The sequence below is a fragment of the Megalobrama amblycephala genome, linkage group LG2 (genome assembly GCF_018812025.1).
Source record: "Megalobrama amblycephala isolate DHTTF-2021 linkage group LG2, ASM1881202v1, whole genome shotgun sequence".
NCBI lineage: Eukaryota > Metazoa > Chordata > Actinopteri > Cypriniformes > Xenocyprididae > Megalobrama > Megalobrama amblycephala.
The window spans coordinates 41,793,147-41,811,238 of record NC_063045.1 but is presented as its reverse complement, the minus strand read 5'-3'; the positions used below and the strand labels follow the sequence as shown (position 1 = coordinate 41,811,238).

General features: G+C 37.2%; 1 protein-coding gene across 2 annotated transcripts in view; it reads right to left on the bottom strand.

Moving 5' to 3' along the window:
- Positions 1-18,092, bottom strand: part of tasora (transcription activation suppressor a) — a 49,035-nt gene that overhangs the window by 5,940 nt on the left and 25,003 nt on the right. The window contains exons 9-22 of one of the 2 annotated variants that reach the window (XM_048176246.1): positions 17,331-17,436; positions 17,129-17,232; positions 10,493-10,596; positions 10,336-10,408; positions 10,177-10,254; positions 7,958-8,539; positions 6,329-6,705; positions 5,968-6,094; positions 4,342-5,396; positions 3,919-4,041; positions 3,646-3,805; positions 3,447-3,555; positions 2,424-2,602; positions 491-646 (exon numbers count right to left, since the gene is read on the bottom strand). In XM_048176246.1, coding sequence (XP_048032203.1) covers positions 491-646; positions 2,424-2,602; positions 3,447-3,555; positions 3,646-3,805; positions 3,919-4,041; positions 4,342-5,396; positions 5,968-6,094; positions 6,329-6,705; positions 7,958-8,539; positions 10,177-10,254; positions 10,336-10,408; positions 10,493-10,596; positions 17,129-17,232; positions 17,331-17,436 — 3,333 coding nt within the window. The remainder of the gene's footprint in view (positions 1-490; positions 647-2,423; positions 2,603-3,446; positions 3,556-3,645; positions 3,806-3,918; positions 4,042-4,341; positions 5,397-5,967; positions 6,095-6,328; positions 6,706-7,957; positions 8,540-10,176; positions 10,255-10,335; positions 10,409-10,492; positions 10,597-17,128; positions 17,233-17,330; positions 17,437-18,092) is intronic. The other variant, XM_048176255.1, reaches the window with a different exon arrangement.

Here is an 18,092-nt window from a genome sequence, read left to right as displayed (position 1 = left end):
TTTTACATTCATTGGCAAGTGTGGTTACAAAAATGCCATGGTTATATTCAGCGGTGAATGTATACAAAAGACCTGTTGATCCCAAAGGTAAACAAGATATCTATTGGGTGTTCATCCATGTCCTTCCAATCCTTTCCTCAGCCTTGCTTTCTATTGTGGTCGTTATTATCATGGCATAATGCAACTGTGTTTGTGAGCTGTTTTTGTTCAGTACCTCTTTTAACTTTCAGAAAACACCATTTTGTCCTGTTATTTTCTATTTTGATTGTTCATCAGTTCATGGACATTACATGCATTTCCTGGACTTGGAGTCATTGAGTTTTAGCTGGCCTTGCCTCTATGATGAATAATAAAGGTCATTCAGGAGACATGGAAGGATCATGGTGGCAGCAGATCGACTGGGATACTCATTAAGATTCCACGTACAATCACAATGAGAGCAAGACGTAGTTTTGATGTTGTCAGATGGTTTTACCACAGAATCACTTACATGACGCTGGATCAGGAGTGGGGTAAATCTCAGCAGACGGAATGGTGTCCACATTTTCTCCACTGGCTAAACTGCTTATTACAAACTTTATGTCATCAACATTGGCAATAACGATGCCACTGCTTGAGTAGTGGGGAAACATCTCAAATTGGAAGCCTGTTGGACAGGATTTAAACAAACATTACTTTCGTTATATGCATTCACCATACTTCAGGCAAGTATAGTTCCATAACCATAAATCATGCTAGAGTTTACCTTTGATAAATACAATAACAATTGATTAATACACTACAAAAACATTCTAAAATAGCAAAATGCAGCCTCTGGTTCCTAGAACAGAATTTTGAACTATGTTTTCTAAATAGGGGTGGGACAAAATATCGATAGGGCAATATATCGTTGTCCTTCTCTGTGCAATACGAGAATCAATACATTGGTGCCAAATATCGATATTTTAATTAATAAAATAAGGCGCTCTAAAAAGACTTCCCTGCTCCCAGCGTCGCTACTTCAAAACCTTGCTCAACACATGAATGAGGGAAACGTGAACATAAGTTAACTAGCCTAAGAAAAAGAGGATTTTAACGGGATGGCAGACAGCAATGTGAGCAAAATAGATGCCCCAGCCCCGTTCAAAGTTCAAAGTCTGGACGCATTTAGGCTTTTATACCATTGATGTGACAAAAGTAGACATCTTTGATGTTCTTCACCAAGCAGATATACACAGATATACATGGGAGCATTTGAAAGCAGGCGTCTATCAGCGGATTCGTCCATCATCGGATATATTAGGGATCCACTGACAGACGCCTGCTTTCAACGCTCCCGTGTGAATCTGAAAGCGCTCGGTGAAGAGCGTCAAAGATGTCTATTTACAATATGTTTTGGAAGCGTTGATCATTGTAGCATATATGTCAGAGACATATGTTGAGCGTGTGAACACACAATGGCCAATCAGAGGTGTTTAAGAATCCGCTAAATAGTGCTCAAAATATTAGGCTATGCTGGTATCGTCACATTTTTAACATTTTAAAATACCCAAGTCGGTACCTTTGACAACACTATTGCCAGGTTTATTTTAAGGAAGCTGGTAAACACTGAGATGTTCCCAGGTTTAAATAAAAGAGGTTGGTAAATTTATTTAAAACAAGTCGATAAGCAGTTGACTTAGGCTAAATGTGTCAGTTTACAAGTTTTCATTTTAATGTGTCAGTTTAAAAGTTTAAACTTTTAAAAGTTTAAAATTTTAAAAAGTATAAGCATAAAATGTTTAATTTACTTAAAATGCTAAAATTTAATTTACAGACTGAAAAACTTTTTGTGGTGAGAAAAGAGAAAACCTGCAAATAACCTTTTCACTGGCATTTTGTTTTCATAGTTAGACATATCATGATGTATCATTACAGGATTGTCTAACAATATATCGATTATCGCAGAATCGCTGTATCATGATATTATAGCTATCATGAGGCATGTATCGTGATCGCATCGTATCGTGAGGTACCCTGCGAATCCCACCCCTAATTCTAAAAAAACAAAACAAAACAAACAAACAAAAAAAAAAACACTAAAATCCAAACTATAGTACAGCCAGTCACTGTTACATAATGTGAGTGTTGTATGTAGAACATAACCAGGTGGAGGCATTATTGGATGTGGATTGTTAGAAGGCCATGGTTGATAAGAGCCAATGGAGGGAATTTGGCCAGAACACCGCCTACTCTTAAGTGCCATGGGATTTTTAATGACTACAAAGAGTCAGGACCTCGGTTTAACAGACACTGCTGGTGATACTCTGCAACTGTGGTGTGGCGGTAGTCACACTGTCATGCACAGCCCTACTTATAATGCAATATGCAAATGTAGCTCACTAGGGTTTATGAACAATACAGTCCACTTATGTATTTAAACTGTCAAAAAGGTCTAAGGGCACCTGTGAGAAATATCAGGTGTCGTTGCTTGATGAATCTTGCTTGCAGATCCACTAGACAATCAAGGTCAGGTGCTCTACGTGATGGAGTGTCACAGTCATGGTACGACAGGATTTCCACAATATGTCTCTTCTCATAAGAAGTGAGGATCTCGTACAGGTTCAAAGCATCAGCTTTAAGCCTGGAGACAGAACAAGCAAAACATGGTCATGGTGAGTTCTTGCAGTGCTAACAATCATGAAGATGAAGGGGGTGGATTCCGGAGTGATTTATAATCAAGTTATTAAATCACCATTTAACCTTCTAAATATTAAATGATTTGAATGACTTCTTCAAGCGTATGTTAAAGCATTTATTTTACTTTCACCCTCCAATCACTAGAGAATGAGGAATATTGTCTGAACTTCTTACTGAGTGAAAGTGCATGTTATCAGTATGTTTTGGGAAATTTTTCCTGGTCAAAGCTAGAGCTCAAGCAGCTCAGACCTTGAAGAAGCTGCTTATCTGTGCGTGTGTCAGTATCCATAGTTACAGGTCCTGACTGTGAACAACTGGTATCCAGGCGAGATGAAATGACCATCTTTTAGACAAACTGGAGCCTAGAAATGCTAATACATGACCTTGGTGGGTCACTTTGTGCCCAAGCCAGGATCCTTGTGTCATCCGGATATTCAATGGAGATATGATTCTGTCTATCAGTCCATGTGTGGAGATTTTTTGTATCTATTTTATCTATTTCTTAACAGATCAGAATCATTGAACCTGACATACTGTATGTTAAGAGTATAATTGCTGCTGTTTTGAGAATGTATGGCAGAGCGGCCTACGAACAGAAGTTTTGAGTGTTGAAACTGACTTCTGCTGATGAAACTGCAAACTATTCTTCAGTAAAATTTTTATTTAAACTGACTCCGGGTCTTCATTCATCATATCTGGTCCTTGGGTCTTTAACTGTAAAATCCCCTACAAAGAAAAATAGTTTGTGTCACCACTTTGTAAAAAAGGGTGATGGTTTAGAGGCAAACCTGCTGTGCTCTCTGAGTTTCTTGTGCGATTTGAAGTGTATCCTCCACCTCCAGGGGTTCAGAGGAGAGTTGAGCTGCTCAATGTGCTGAAGTATATCTTGAAGTTTATCTAAAAATAGAAAAATGGCTTAGCTGAAATGCTTGTTAAATGCTTGTTAAATTTGCTTGGATACCTGAAAACATCCTGAAAATGAGTTACCTGCTGTGATGACGGCTGGATTCAAAACGTGCTCATCTGACACAATGAAACCCCCAGACTGAAAGAGTTCATTGTAGGTGTGGTTCTGAATGTCACTCAGGTTGTCTACACCAGCAAAGCTCACAGATGGATGCTTCTTCAAGGAAACTAATGAAGGTATCTATGGGTATAAAACACAACATCTGGTGTTTTCCATTTACGGAACTGGTTCCCAAATTCAAACAGAATCAACTTCTTCAATAAATCCATTTTAAGCGCTGGGCTGTGATTTACCTTGTGAACCTGTGTGGCGATGTCCATATTCTGAATGATGACCAGTAGTTTATCTTGACTACTGCTTTTTTCAAGGAAACTATGAGGGTTACACTCCAAATCCCCCAACTTTTTCAAATATTCCTGTTACAAATATCAGTACAAGGTTAGTACGTCTTAACTTAAGTTTAACTTAAGTTTAAACATCCATCTCAATTCGTTTAACACTTGACAGTAAGTTTTACCAACAATGGAGCTACAGTTCCACCTTTTTTCCAAGTCAGTGAAAAATGTATGCCTAATTGGCCATGTTTACACCTACTATCAATATCTAATTTCATGTAGACAGCACTAAATACAGGTGTAAAGCTGGTCCATAAACAGCAGAACAAACCAGTATAGTTTGAAGAGCAAACTATATTTTTTCACATATGAAAGATGTACCTTTATTTCCCAGCAGACGTCACTCTCCTCCTCATCCATGGAATGGATGTAGAAGTGAACTGAATTCTTCTGTACTCCTTTAAGGATCTCCACCAGGTTACTAATCACCTCTGGCTGTAGCTGATCAATGATACTGCTGATGGCGGAATGTGCGTGTTCCATCGGGGCGACTTCAGCTGGTACGGCAGAGTGTGCCATTTGCCCCTCCACAGCTTCCGTAGTCTCAGCAAATGAACTACCATTCATCTCATGTGAGCTTTGATGGAGATTATTAGAGATGTTTGTTTTCAGGGTCTTTTGGCACACTGAGTCCTGCTCTAATGGACACATCTTTTGGGGAGGTTCGTGGACATCAGGTTCAGGTAAACTTGACCGATGTTGCAGTTGTGTCATTGAGTCAGGTAGGGCAATAGAAGGGGAACCTGGTCTCAGAGATGAATCAAAAGTGTTGGGTTTAGTGGTTGAAGATGAGGAAGCACAAGGATTAATGTTGGAGGACGTATCAGGGACATTTGAAGTAACTTCTGTCGCAGAAGATGATGAAGACACATCTTCTTGAGCTGCATGGGGTCCACTGGCATGATGAGAGTCTATGAACATCTTCAGACTGTCCTGGAAAGAGCTGATGTAGTTACAGACAGGAAATGGAGTGTTGAAGTTTGAGACATAATCAGAAAGTGGTAGAACTGCAGTCTGGGGAGGTTTTCGTGAGCCCTGAGTGCTTAAGCAAGAAACATAATAAATATTATTGCCCCTCAACAGCTGCTCAACCTCACTGGAAAAGCCAGAGATTTGCTCATCAACTATGTGGTCAACTTCATTTGCAGGACAATCGCTAAAAGTGTTCACAGCAGCAGGAACAGGGTCTTCATCCTCAACCTCTGCTGCAGTCTGTACATCCAGATCCACTACTATGTTGCTGCTGTCAGGCTGGTAGGGGGGTGAGAGATCTTTCTTGTCAGGTGTGGTGTGTGTAGATACAACTGGGCTCTGAAGGAAACGTGGATCTTCAGGATAGTCCATCTTTCTTTGGGAATATCTTTCTGTTTTCAGACCTAAGCAAGCAATTAAGAAAATTAAGATTCTAAAAACTATAAACAATGTGCATACACATCTTTGCTGAGGTTTACATTTTATAGTTTATTTTTTTTTACATCTCGGTGTAGTACTCATTCTCAGAAACAGTGTTAAGTGTGCATTATTGATATAATGAACATATATATGTACTGAGTTTAAGGTGGTGTCCCACAACCAGCTTAAGGTAACTTGATTTGCGGCTGGAGGTCATTCAAACAAATTAAGTTTCCCTCCAACTACGTAAATGCAGTCAAAAATCTGACACATGGTTCAAACAAAGGTAATTTCTCTTAATACCCTGATAGCAAATCAGAGAACAAACTGGTGTGACGTAATTTCAAAACAAAATTTGGCCAAAGTGAAGTGTGTTGTTTCGGGAGTTGGATATTCAATATTTCATTATGTTAGAACTTCTACTGGGCTTCTTAACTAATATAATAATATAATATAATGTAATTGACCATAAAAAACTTTTTTGCTGATATTGACTTGCAAGATCATTATTAGACATTTTTACACTGTTCTTCACTTCTTCATTAATGACTTTACCTGTGATGGGTATTAGTACCCATGGAATTGTCTTTTCCCCGAGCAGGTTAACGCCACGCTGCTGTCCACCAGAATCTGAACAAGGGCTAAATGCTTCTAAACTACTCAAGCTACCAGCAGTCTCCTCCTGAAATGGCAAAAAACATCATCAAAATCCATACCTGGACTTCATGGCTTTTTAACCAAATTACTGGAGAAATGCAAACTATCATAAAAAGAAACAATACTTTGGCTAGATGCAAAACTAGCAACTAATATTTAAGTAAAGAGCATATACCAGGTACAGTAGTATTCAAATATTTGCTCCTGTTTTTTGATCTTTAATGTGGAAATGTTGAGTTGCTTGAGCACAGTGATCTACCTCAAGACAGTCAGTCCTCTCTGTTTCATCATCCATGAATCTTTTCCTCAGGTCAATGTCACGGTCAGTCGGGAGGCCGAGTCTTAACATGCTGTCGAACAGAGCGGCGTCAGAAATGTCCGTTGTGTCCTTCATCTCTGTGTCCTCAGGTGATTCTGTGGTGACTCTGGTCAGGTTGTCTATCAACTTAATGACCTCTAGCGCCCCCTGGGTCTTGTCTTTGCGCAAGTCTGTGTCAAGACTGGTCTTTCCAAGGCTGTCTAGCATCTCCATGACTTTCAGCGCACTCTGAGATTTGTCCTTCCTCAGGTCTGTGTCCTGAATGCCGACACTGCTCAGAACATTGGCGAGACGTGGAGTGGACTGCCTCTCGTCTGCTGATGAAGGAGAGCATTAAATTAATGACTGACAGCAACCTGCATACAGCTATAACCAGGGTCAGAAATTAACATGGGACGAAGCCACCAAAATTAACAAAAATGCCCCCAAATTCAAGATAAGGAATGCCACTGCACAATTACACTATAAAAAAAACAACAGAACAAAAAACAGCTGTTGCGATTATGGCTGATTATGGCTGTTGCGCTTAAAGCAAAATGTGTAAATTAAAAGTTAAAAGTGTTGATTGTGACATTTAGATCTGCTCATGGTGCATGACATTTCTTTTTATGCATTTTTCCAGCATTAAGCATTATAACCAATCACACGTTTCTGCTGAGTTTATGAATGCAATGGCCAATCAGAGGTGTTTTGATTAGGTCACTATTAAAAACGTATATTTATTATGTTTATTATCATTATGTTGGGGAGGAAATCCAAAATATGGAATCATTTCAAGAGGGTAAAGGATGACCCCAAAAAGGTGATGTGCAAACATTCGCCTATCATTAATCATCTTCAAACATGGATTATCATTTGAAACATGTTAGTAGTACCCTAACGTAAACCATTTTACATGGCTGCTCACTTTAACATTAACTTTTATAGATGTGGGCAATTATTAGACGCATGTATATCCAAGTGTTCGTGCAGATTATGGAAGCTAAATTAGTGCCGCGCTTTACTGCATGACATTTAACTTAAGGTGTATTTCTCTCTATAGACACATCCACTTATACTTCGGAGATGGCGAGTGTCAGTTTCGTCAATTTCATCTTTGCAGCCAACACTGATTCAGAAAACACTAGCTTATTAATAAATTATTAAAATGTTCAGACAGTCTCCTTTTTTCCGACACATTCACAATCATTACTTTTGCCAATTGGGAATTTATATTTTAAAGCTCATTATTATGGTTTAACTATCTACTGTACTGTAGAAAAATGCTAATGTAACGACTACCAGCCGACGAGGAAAATCTTCAGATGGGGCAGCCCTAAAAGACAACACAGATACATTTAATAGAGTAATTATAAAAACTGCCCCTAAATTGTAATAAAAGTCAGTTGAAATCAATCCCAAGGGCCAAATATTGGAAATGCTATTTTCTTACCCTGGCTGTTACACAATTCAAATGCGAATATTCAGTGCAAACAAGATTCTGAATAGAACCTCTGCACCAATAAACTTAAAATTAAGCTGAATCTTTATTCTATGTTTATTTCACAAGATTGTCCTCATTCGCCTCACCTTCCCTGAATTCTTCATTGGGTTGATTTCTCTGTCGTTTTGAGCTTCCTTCAAGGGCGTCAAGATCTACCTTCCTCTTAAGTGCATAGGTGTCCTCCATTGCCTCTGGACTTCCTGCCTTTCCTTTTGAGCTCTTCTTGTTCAGCTGAATGAGCTTCAGTAGCTCTTTTACTTTTTCTGGGTTATCATGAGGGGGTGCTTTCTCAGCGCTCAGGTTGGTCTGAACCTGGAACTCCTCCACCTTCTTCTTCACGTTCTCCAGAACCATTGCAAACATGGCAGGGTTGTAGATGTAGGGCCGCATGAAGGCCTCCCAGTTTGTCTTCTGTCTGGGTGCAGGGAAGAGCTTTTCCCTGACATCCAGTTTGGGATCGTAGTCTGTCCTAATGCGCTGTATTGGTTTGCCTTCATGGTGGTTTGTGAGGTAGTCGTAAACCTGCTGCTCTATGGTGGCACTGAGGTCAGCAGGAGGGTCACTACGAGCCTTGCTGAGGGTGTAGTGAAGAGCGGAGATGAACAAATCATGCTGGGGCATGATGGGACCCCAATGGTCTGATGACACAGGCTTGCAGGGAGTTGATGCTTTACAAACACAAACAAATTAATTAGTTTCATTACTAAATAATAAAAATTAAGATCAAAAATAAGATCAAAAATAAGATTAGATCAGTGACTGAGACTTAAGCCTGAAACATACTCTACGCTAACATGAAAATGTAAATTTTATCTTTTCGTATATAGTTGTGTTCTGAATGCCAATATTGTGGGTTCCATTAAAAGTTGAGAATTTAAATAGTGTGTAAAATTGGAATGTCGCATTAAACATTTGCGAATGAAACAGCATTTCCATCCCATGTGTTTAAGGGAAGAAAACTGTTATTTCCTCGAACATTAGCTCAAAATACCTGAAATAAATATTTAAGTTGCTGCAATCAGGGAAGAAACTGTGGCTCTTTTAACCTAAATCATAAATGACAGATGAAACACAATAAATGCTAACAAGTTATCTTGAAATACAATTTTTTTTTAAAAAGCCTATAAATTCAAAAAAAAAATAATAATCTGCCAACAATTGAGGTGGATACACTTTTTATAACACAAGAAGACATGTGCATAATCTATGATGGAAACACAATTACTGAATAATTCCCTCAATGCGCTGGTAGAATCCGTGAAATGATGTCGCCAACCAGGATTGGTCACTTGTTTGTTGCCTGGATACCAGTTTCTCTGTAGCTGGCTCCCTTCAGAGCACTCTATTTGAGCGACGTAAACGCAAATTAATAATAAGAAATACATGATCATCCTCCATAACGTGGTCATTATTTACATCGCTTATCATCATTAAATCGCTGAGTTACCAAGGCAACGACTGACACTTTTGTATTACATTCCAAAGAGCGGACGTTGTCAGCCCCACAGTGGAACATGAAACCAGTTGGCCCAGATCAGCACGGAATGGAAAGGTTATGCAATGAGAACTGTTGAGCACCTGACGGTGGAAAAGCGACTTATGCCTCACCAGATTGGTTAACTGGACTAACCAGTGGATCAATCGCATTATAGCATATCAAATGTTGGTTTGGTGGTTCTGAAATCAGAAAGATTTGGTTTAATTGCCACCCAGAAGTGTCTCACATGATTGTGCTCACAAACACCAGCACCCGAACGCAAGAGAACATGACAGTGTTTACTGCGTTTCATGTGCCGCTCTGAGTCATTCATGATGTAGGGAAAAAAGGGCCATAGTTTCTTCCCCGACTGCAGCAACTATATTAAAAATATTTTGCGCCAATTTCACAGGAAACACATGGGATGGAAATGCTGCTTTATTCGCAACTGTTTTATGCAATATTTCAATTTTGCACATGTTAAATTCACAACTTTGGATGGAAACATGGCTATTGGTACTCACTACTATAATTTTTGTTACAGTAAACTGTTTTAGTTTGAAGAGAAGCTCGCTGATCAAGTTAGCTGAAATAAGGTAAACTGTGTTTATGACAAACTACATGAATGATAACGTATGTTTAACAGCACAGGCATTTGAATCTAATAAGATCGCTTCCTTGATTTAATGAAATTTATTTCATATGTGTTAAACGAGACAATGGGCTTGCAATATTTTGGCCAAGCATTCACGTGTCTGCATAAAATATGTTTCTGGCTTTAAGAAGGTGCACATAATTTTAACCGTGTACATCTCTCCAAATACTCACAGCTCTTTAACAAGTCACGCTTCTCACGGTAAATAAAAAGTGCTTGTATACAGGACATTTTCCAACCGCCTCGTCGCTCTATAAAATCAAAGACATTTGAAATATTTCAAAGATCGATTTTTTTTTTTACAATGACATTTCACCATCATTAGATCATACCACTTGAGTTGGCCATTTGACTGCCAGAAAGCAAGAAGAGAAAACCTCTGTCCTTCACCATATTCACCAACACCTGCAGTGACAAGACAACACTCAGCTCATATACCAACTGCCAAAGCAACATGAGTCCGGATTAGACGCCCAATCTGACACTCACCAGACCCTCTTCCTCCAGTTTCTGCAGCAGTGCAGTCAAACTCTTTGGAGATTTGTCTTTCTCCACCACGTCAAACAGACTGCAGAACATGCCACTTTTAGACACTATAAATACAAGAGACATTATTTACATTATATTATCACATCTCTACAAGCACAATCAATGCAACTTTAACATTCCCACAATAATGCTTAAACACTTATGGCACTTTTTTTCCCAAGTCTTCATTTGTCTTCTTTTTTTTTTCTTTTTCTTTTTTAAAATATTGCAATAAATATTGTATCATGGACTTTATACCGAGGTATTATCGTACTGTGAGATTTTGATATCGTTACATCCCTAATCTATTCCAAATTATGGTAGTTATGACGTGAACGCTGCATAAGCTTGTTGTTTTGGTTCAGGAGGAACTGTAAAACGTGGCTGCTGTTTTGGTTGTGGTGCTCATGACTGGCATCTGTTTAACTATGCATAGCATGAAATAGGGCTGTCACAATTCCTCGATTAAATTAGAAAAATCCTAGACTGCAATAATTTACCCGTGGCTAGTAACCGGCAAAATACCAGAAGTGGTGCATTTCATGGATAAGGATTTATGAACCGCATCATTAGACCGTTTTTTTGCACGATGTTTTAAAACCATTTAAAACCATAATATAGCATAGTGCTATTGTGAATTCACGAAGGCTGCGATTCAATTAAATAAATATATGCCGTGCGGGTTTAATATAAGTCGCTTTATTTACATGCGAGTAGGTTGCGTGCGTCTCAGAGCAGCTCTGTTCACAGTAAATGCTGCTCCACATGAACTGTTATCATTTACATACGTGGAGTACGTCTCAAACTCCATATCTGCATATGCTGCGAGTTTGGGTTGCTTATAATGTTCATCTGGGGATGCAATGTGTGCCATTTCATCAGATTTGGCCAATATTAAATGAGGATTTGATCTGCTTTTAAGTGTAACAACACCAGGCCGTTGGCGCCTGCAGCAGGCATTTGTCATAATACATAATGTACATTTACATGTATTTTAACATTGTTCTAAATAACCAATCATTAGTGACAGACCTAGCATGAAACGCACTGAAAAACATATGTATAATGTTTGCGCGAGGCTAAGTAAAACATATGTTGACACGCAGGTAAGACATCTTATTGTATCCCTTGGACGGAGAGATATCAGGGATGCAAAAACATCGGGGTGAAATTTACTCATTTTGATCGCTGCTGCAAAATCAGTGTTTATATCTGGCCAGGGTCTGCTAAAATTTGGCAGATGTGCATCATTGTTACACTGGGGTTATTTACCCCACATTATTATGTTTCTTGGGTCTACTATTCCCTTCAAAGCAAACAAATCAGCGCATCTTTATTTGTGGATGTGATGGATGTGTTGAAGTAAGCCAGAAATGCGCAGGTGCTGCTCAATTCAGCTATATTTAATATTCATCATATTGACTTATGAGTTGAGTATGTTCGCAAAATCTGCGCAGATTACATGAAATTACAAAAAATTGAGTGAACGTAATTTGTGAAACATAACCCGCCAAATAAAGCTAACAACGTTAAAATTAAAACAAGTCAGCTATGTCAGGCTTATTAACAGTCCCAAGCTTTACATATGAAAGTTAAATTAAGGTTATCCTAATGCTACTTTACGAGATTCTTACATTAAGGCATGAAGGCAGAACTAGCAGAGACGCATGCATTCACTCTTGCCAGAAGCGTTTCTTTTTTTTCTTTTTTTTTTTTTGGGACAGCTAAAAAAGGTGTGATTCCCATGATTTTATTCAACGTAACCCTGTTCAAAGACCCACTGACAATGTAGTGTTTACTTTTTCTGCAATATGAGGAAATACAGGAATGTTCACCAGATCACTTGAATAGCTCTATTTGGAAAGAATGAATAATTCTAGAATGAGTGGAGTGATTTTGTAGGAGAATACAATATAAAAAAAATTTAAAAAGCTGGAAAATGCTTTTTTCATCCTATTTCGAGTGCAAACAATCCTTTTAGGGCTGAACAATTTGAGATTTTTTTTGGGGGGGGGGTGTTCACACTTTTACTCTTTACAATAACTAACACAAACCATCTTTCAGTAACGATAAGGTGAATAGACGTGCCAATATTCGGTAATACAATATATCACGTTAATGAATATGCACAATATTGTTGTTGTGGGCACTTAAAAATAGAGGGTATGCATAGACTACATTACACTAAAGGTTGGGGTCGAAAGTGTTCCTTATGACATGTCAAAGAAACATAATACATGGATATTGACATGCAGCCAGGAATCATGCTTCCTGACATTTATATGTGCCTGATTTTGACACCGGGGAAATACATAAAGCAAATTGACATGTGAATGCTTTACATAAATACAATATAGGTAGGTCTAAATCGGAGTGATCACTTATATCAATGTTAGAAGTTGCAAAACTCACCTGACCTGAACCTCATAGAGAATCTATGGGGTATTGTCAAGAGGAAGATGAGAGACACCAGACCCAACAATGCAGATGACCTGAAGGCCGCTATCAAAGGAACCTGGGCTTCCATTACACCTGAGCAGTGCCACAGGCTGACTGCCTTCATGCCACGCCGCATTGATGAGTATTTAATTGAGGAGTTGTCAACACAATATATAACAATACTATGTAAGGGTATGATTTTACTCCAAAATCCAACATTTTGACACAAAATGATAACTGCAAAACATGTTTCTTTGCCTAGAGTTGCCTAGAGCCAGCTGTTTCTGTGAATTGCAGCGACCTATTTGCTTCTTTTTTTCTGTAGCTTTCTGCAGTTTGTAAAAATATACCTCAGATTTTGTGTCAAAGCTATTTGTACAGCTCTTTCCCGTTTTAGATGTGTTTTGTGTGTGTTTTCACGGCATTTACGCTGAAAACCAATGCTGCCACTCAGTCTTTTGCCACTCAGTGGGCGTCACCGCAGTCATAATAGTCGACAGTGACATCATGTGCATACCCTCTATACCGTGAATAATTATTTATTATGAATTATTAAAATTTTTAAAATACATTAAAAATACTTTACCCATAAACCATTTAAAATGCTCAACACTGCTGTATGCTCCATCAAAGAGGCACACGCACTGATGTAAACAAGCCCAACGTGCATGAGAAGCACGTGGCGGAAAGATTGAAAGAGATGCGCTGAATGAAAGTGCACGTTCACTCTCTGATAGCAGAGGGCGCTGATAGAACAGCAGAAATGCTGCAGTTACCCCAGAAACCCGTAAACAAAGCAGCTGTGCTAATGCTTCAAACAGCCATTCAGTTTTTTTTTATACTCGCAATGTTATTCATCACAGCACCAAATACTTAATATTTAAATACTTAATAGGTTATTTATTTTCAAACTTAAACATTTTTATATTTTAATCTGGACTACAATATGCCCTATAATGACTGAAAATGTTCTGATTATTGTTCATTAACACTAAGTGACATAAGGCTTCATTAGTTAACATGTTAATTCATTACTGACAACGAAAGATACTTATAAAGCATTTATTAATCTTAGTTAATGTTTAATAACATTACTAAATCAAAGGTGGTAATTATTATTTAATGGACCTGAGCTAAAACGAACAATGATCCGTTGTATTTTTTAGCTATCGTTAACAAAAAGTAATACTTTCTCTAACAAATGTAGCTATTGCTCATTCTTAAAGGTGCCCTAGAATTAAAAATTGAATTTATCTTGGCATAGTCAAATAACAAGAGTTCAGTACATGGAGTCTCAAACTCCATTGTTTCCTCCTTATATAAATCTCATTTGTTTAAAAGACCTCCGACGAACAGGCAAAACTCAACATAACGTAACAGTATTACGTAACAGTTGGGGTGTACATCCCCAATATTTGCATATGCCAGCCCATGATCGAGGCATTACACAAGGGCAGAACATGTGGATGTGCACAGCTGAATCATCAGACTAGGTAAGCAAGCAAGGAAAACAGCGAAAAATGGCAGATGGAGCAATAATAACTGACATGATCCATGATAACATGATATTTTTGGTGATATTTGTAAACTGTCTTTCTAAATGTTTCGTTAGCATGTTGCTAATGTACTGTTAAATGTGGTTAAAGTTACCATTGTTTCTTACTGTATTCACGGAGACAAGAGTCATCGCTATTTTCATTATTAAACACTTGCAGTCTGTATAATGCATAAACACAACTTCATTCTTTATAAATCTCTCCAACAGTGTAGCATTAGCCGTTAGCCACGGATCACAGCCTCAAATTCATTCAGAATCAAATGTAAACAACAGTATACAATACTCACATAATCCGACGCATGCATGCAGTATGCATGACGAACACTTTGTAAAGATCCATTTTGAGGGTTATATTAGCTGTGTAAACTTTGTTTATGCACTGTTTAATGCAAGCGCGAGCTCCGGGGGAGCTCCAAAATAGGCAGTTTAAAAAAAAAAAAAAAAAAAAAAAAAAAAACATTCGATGGCACCTTTAAATCTTAGTTAATGAATTAAATAACATTAAATAATGAGACCTTATTGTAAAGTGTTACCTGTTGCTCTTTATAATTCTTTTGCACATTAATCTGTTTGAAACATTATACTTTATATATATATTTTTGTGTATTGCGTTATTATATTTAAATGTTCAGAGTTCTTTTGTTATATGAAAGAGTTCTTAAACCTGTTATACTATGACAACACTTTTGCAACTTATTTCAATATCGTGATAATACCGTATACCGTAATAAAAGCTTCAGAAATTATCGCAACAAAGATTCATGCCTAAATGTGAACAAAACATCTCTCTAATTTTTTTTTTTTTTTTTTTTTTTTTTTTTTTACAAAGGGTACCAGTTTACCATAGGGCACACTCCCACCGTTATTGACCAATTCAGCATAAAATAAAAATAACTGTGAATATTATTAAATAATAAATAAAATAAATTAAACAAACAAAATAAAAAATATATTATAAGACCTGTATCTGTTGTACTGTAAAATAAGAAATTAAGTATTTAATAAAAATTATTTTCATTCATAGTACAACTTCAGCCATCCTTCTCTTTAAGATACTGGCTTTGGCCATCAAAAATCAAATATTGGTCGACTACTAATCTTGACTTGCTTGGGGTCGCATACTTTCACTCTCACATATAAATATCGTAAAGCCCACTGATTGCAACACAAATGTGAATAGTAATAATAAACAACATTTCTTCCAAGGGGCACATTGTCAAGTTAAGGTGTTTCATATGTTTCAGACGACAATATTGTCAAAATGATCCCTGTTCGCACGCATTTGTGAAAACGACTAAAAACTAGGGATGTGCCAACTAGTCGATTAAACGATACTGATTCTGCTAGCCGACTTAAAATACTAGTCATTTATTTATTTATTTTGCACATTTAATGTTTTGCTTTATATTTTTACAAAGGCTATGTTTAAATTACTGTGATGTTAATGCTACATCTTAAAATAAACATTTAGAAAAAAATATTTCATTTTACCTCAGATTTTGCATGCGCTGGTTTTCTCTGTGGAACTCGCGGCAGGTTCAGAGAAATGTCCACTCAAAGATGAGCAAGGTGAGGGAGTATTTTGACAGCCTACACAAAACTTCCATTTTCTTCTATGTCATGTCAAACTTGTATATAACAATTAAGCTTGCTTTATAGGCTTGTTATATTACCGGTTATGAGAGACAATACGGTATGAAATTTTATATCAGATTAAAGGAGAAATATTATGAATAAAACTTATGTTTATAATAGGCTATTAGGTTTGAACTTATTGGTCTTGCACTGCCTATTGATTCAGCTGATTTGAATAAGTGTGTCTATAATGGCTAACGTTGCTTAAATAGTCAATGGCTACCATCAACTGTCTGGTTACCAACATTCTTTAAAATATCTTCTTTTGTGCTCAACAAAAGTCATATCATTCTGTTTTTGCTTTAAATCTCAAAATTATTAAATCTAAATTAAATCAATTATTAAAAAAATAACTGCTCTTCTACATGTGTTTAACATCTTTGTTTGCATCAAGATTAAAATGTGGGCCTCTAATTTTTCAAATGGCTGGCTATAGATATTTTTTGTTTAAGGACAGTTTGGCCTGTAAGAGAGTAAATAAACAAAAAATTTGCTAGAACAGAGAGGAAAAAAAAAAAACAAAAAAAAAACAGTATTGGCCAATTTGCTTTCTTTTTTTTTCTTTTTTTTAAATCGAAATCAGCCATGAAAAATCATAATCAGGGCATCCCTAATAAAAAATATTACTGTTTTATTCATGCCAGGCCAGTAGATTAGTAGATATCTTTGTAAAGAAACACTACGTGCCTATAGACTAAACACATAATATGCATGACACCACCTTTTTCACAAATTCACATTTTGTAGTTTACATGTGTACAAAAACTTTGTACTTTTTTTTTTTTAAAAGTTTGCATTTTCAGGCCCCCAAAACACTGTTGTAGTGTTAAAACGAACAAAACACATAAAAAGCTTTTCATTTTTTGTTGAAAACAGTGTCATGTAAACGGCCCCTTAGAGAGCAGGGTGACCAATGGCCGATATAAAGATGATTAAAGCACTGAGCAATATTTTAGTGGTAAAACCTTCATGGCTGCCCGTGTAGAGATTCCAGGAGAAAAGGGCAGGCGGGATTTTCTGCTTCACCTGCATTAGGCTCATGACTTTACCGATCTCAATCTTCTCTGGCCTGAAACAACAACAGTCAGCATTCATTATCACAGTGATTCCACATGCACAATGCCATTTACTATACACAAGGTGACTGCTGTTGTCCATGGGACTCACAGTTTATAGGGCAGGAAAGGCTGAGAGAGCGATCGAAGGCAGGCCTGGTACACGTCTTTTCCTCCATTCACAAAATGTCCCCGCCATACCGTGTAGCTGCGCCTACCTATCACAACAATGAAAATGACAAAGGAAAAGAATAGTTGAAAGTGTTTTTTTTCCCTATTCCACAAAATTTTAATTTTTTCCGTACAACAACAGTTAATGACGACTAAATTCCAAAGTCCCGATAAGGCAAGTAATTTCACTTGGCAGACATCTTTGAAACGCCTCTCGATCAGCTGTTTCAGTCGTGACAGTACAGCTCCTATCTATCTATTTGAATGGGGATACAAAGTTCTCCAAAGTTGTTCACCAAAACTAAGTAATGATTAAATTTAATAAATTTTCTCATTCTACAGTAAATTTTGTTTCTAAATGCTTTTATTTAGAAGGCAGGACTTATTTTGCCATATTGCACATTGTCCCATTCATAATAATATGAGTGCACTGTTTTTGTTACAGTCTTTGCTAAATTCTTTGTGTACTTTTATGGTGCTTTTTTGTAGCTTGGCAGACTATATACAGTGGGTACAGAAAGTACTCAGACCCCCTTCAATTTTTCACTCTTTTTTTATATTGCAGCCATTTGCTAAAATCATTTAAGTTCATTTTTTTCCTCATTAATGTACACACAGCACACCATATTGACAGAAAAACACAGAATTGTTGACATTTTTGCAGATTTATTAAAAAAAGAAAAACTGAAATATCACATGGTCC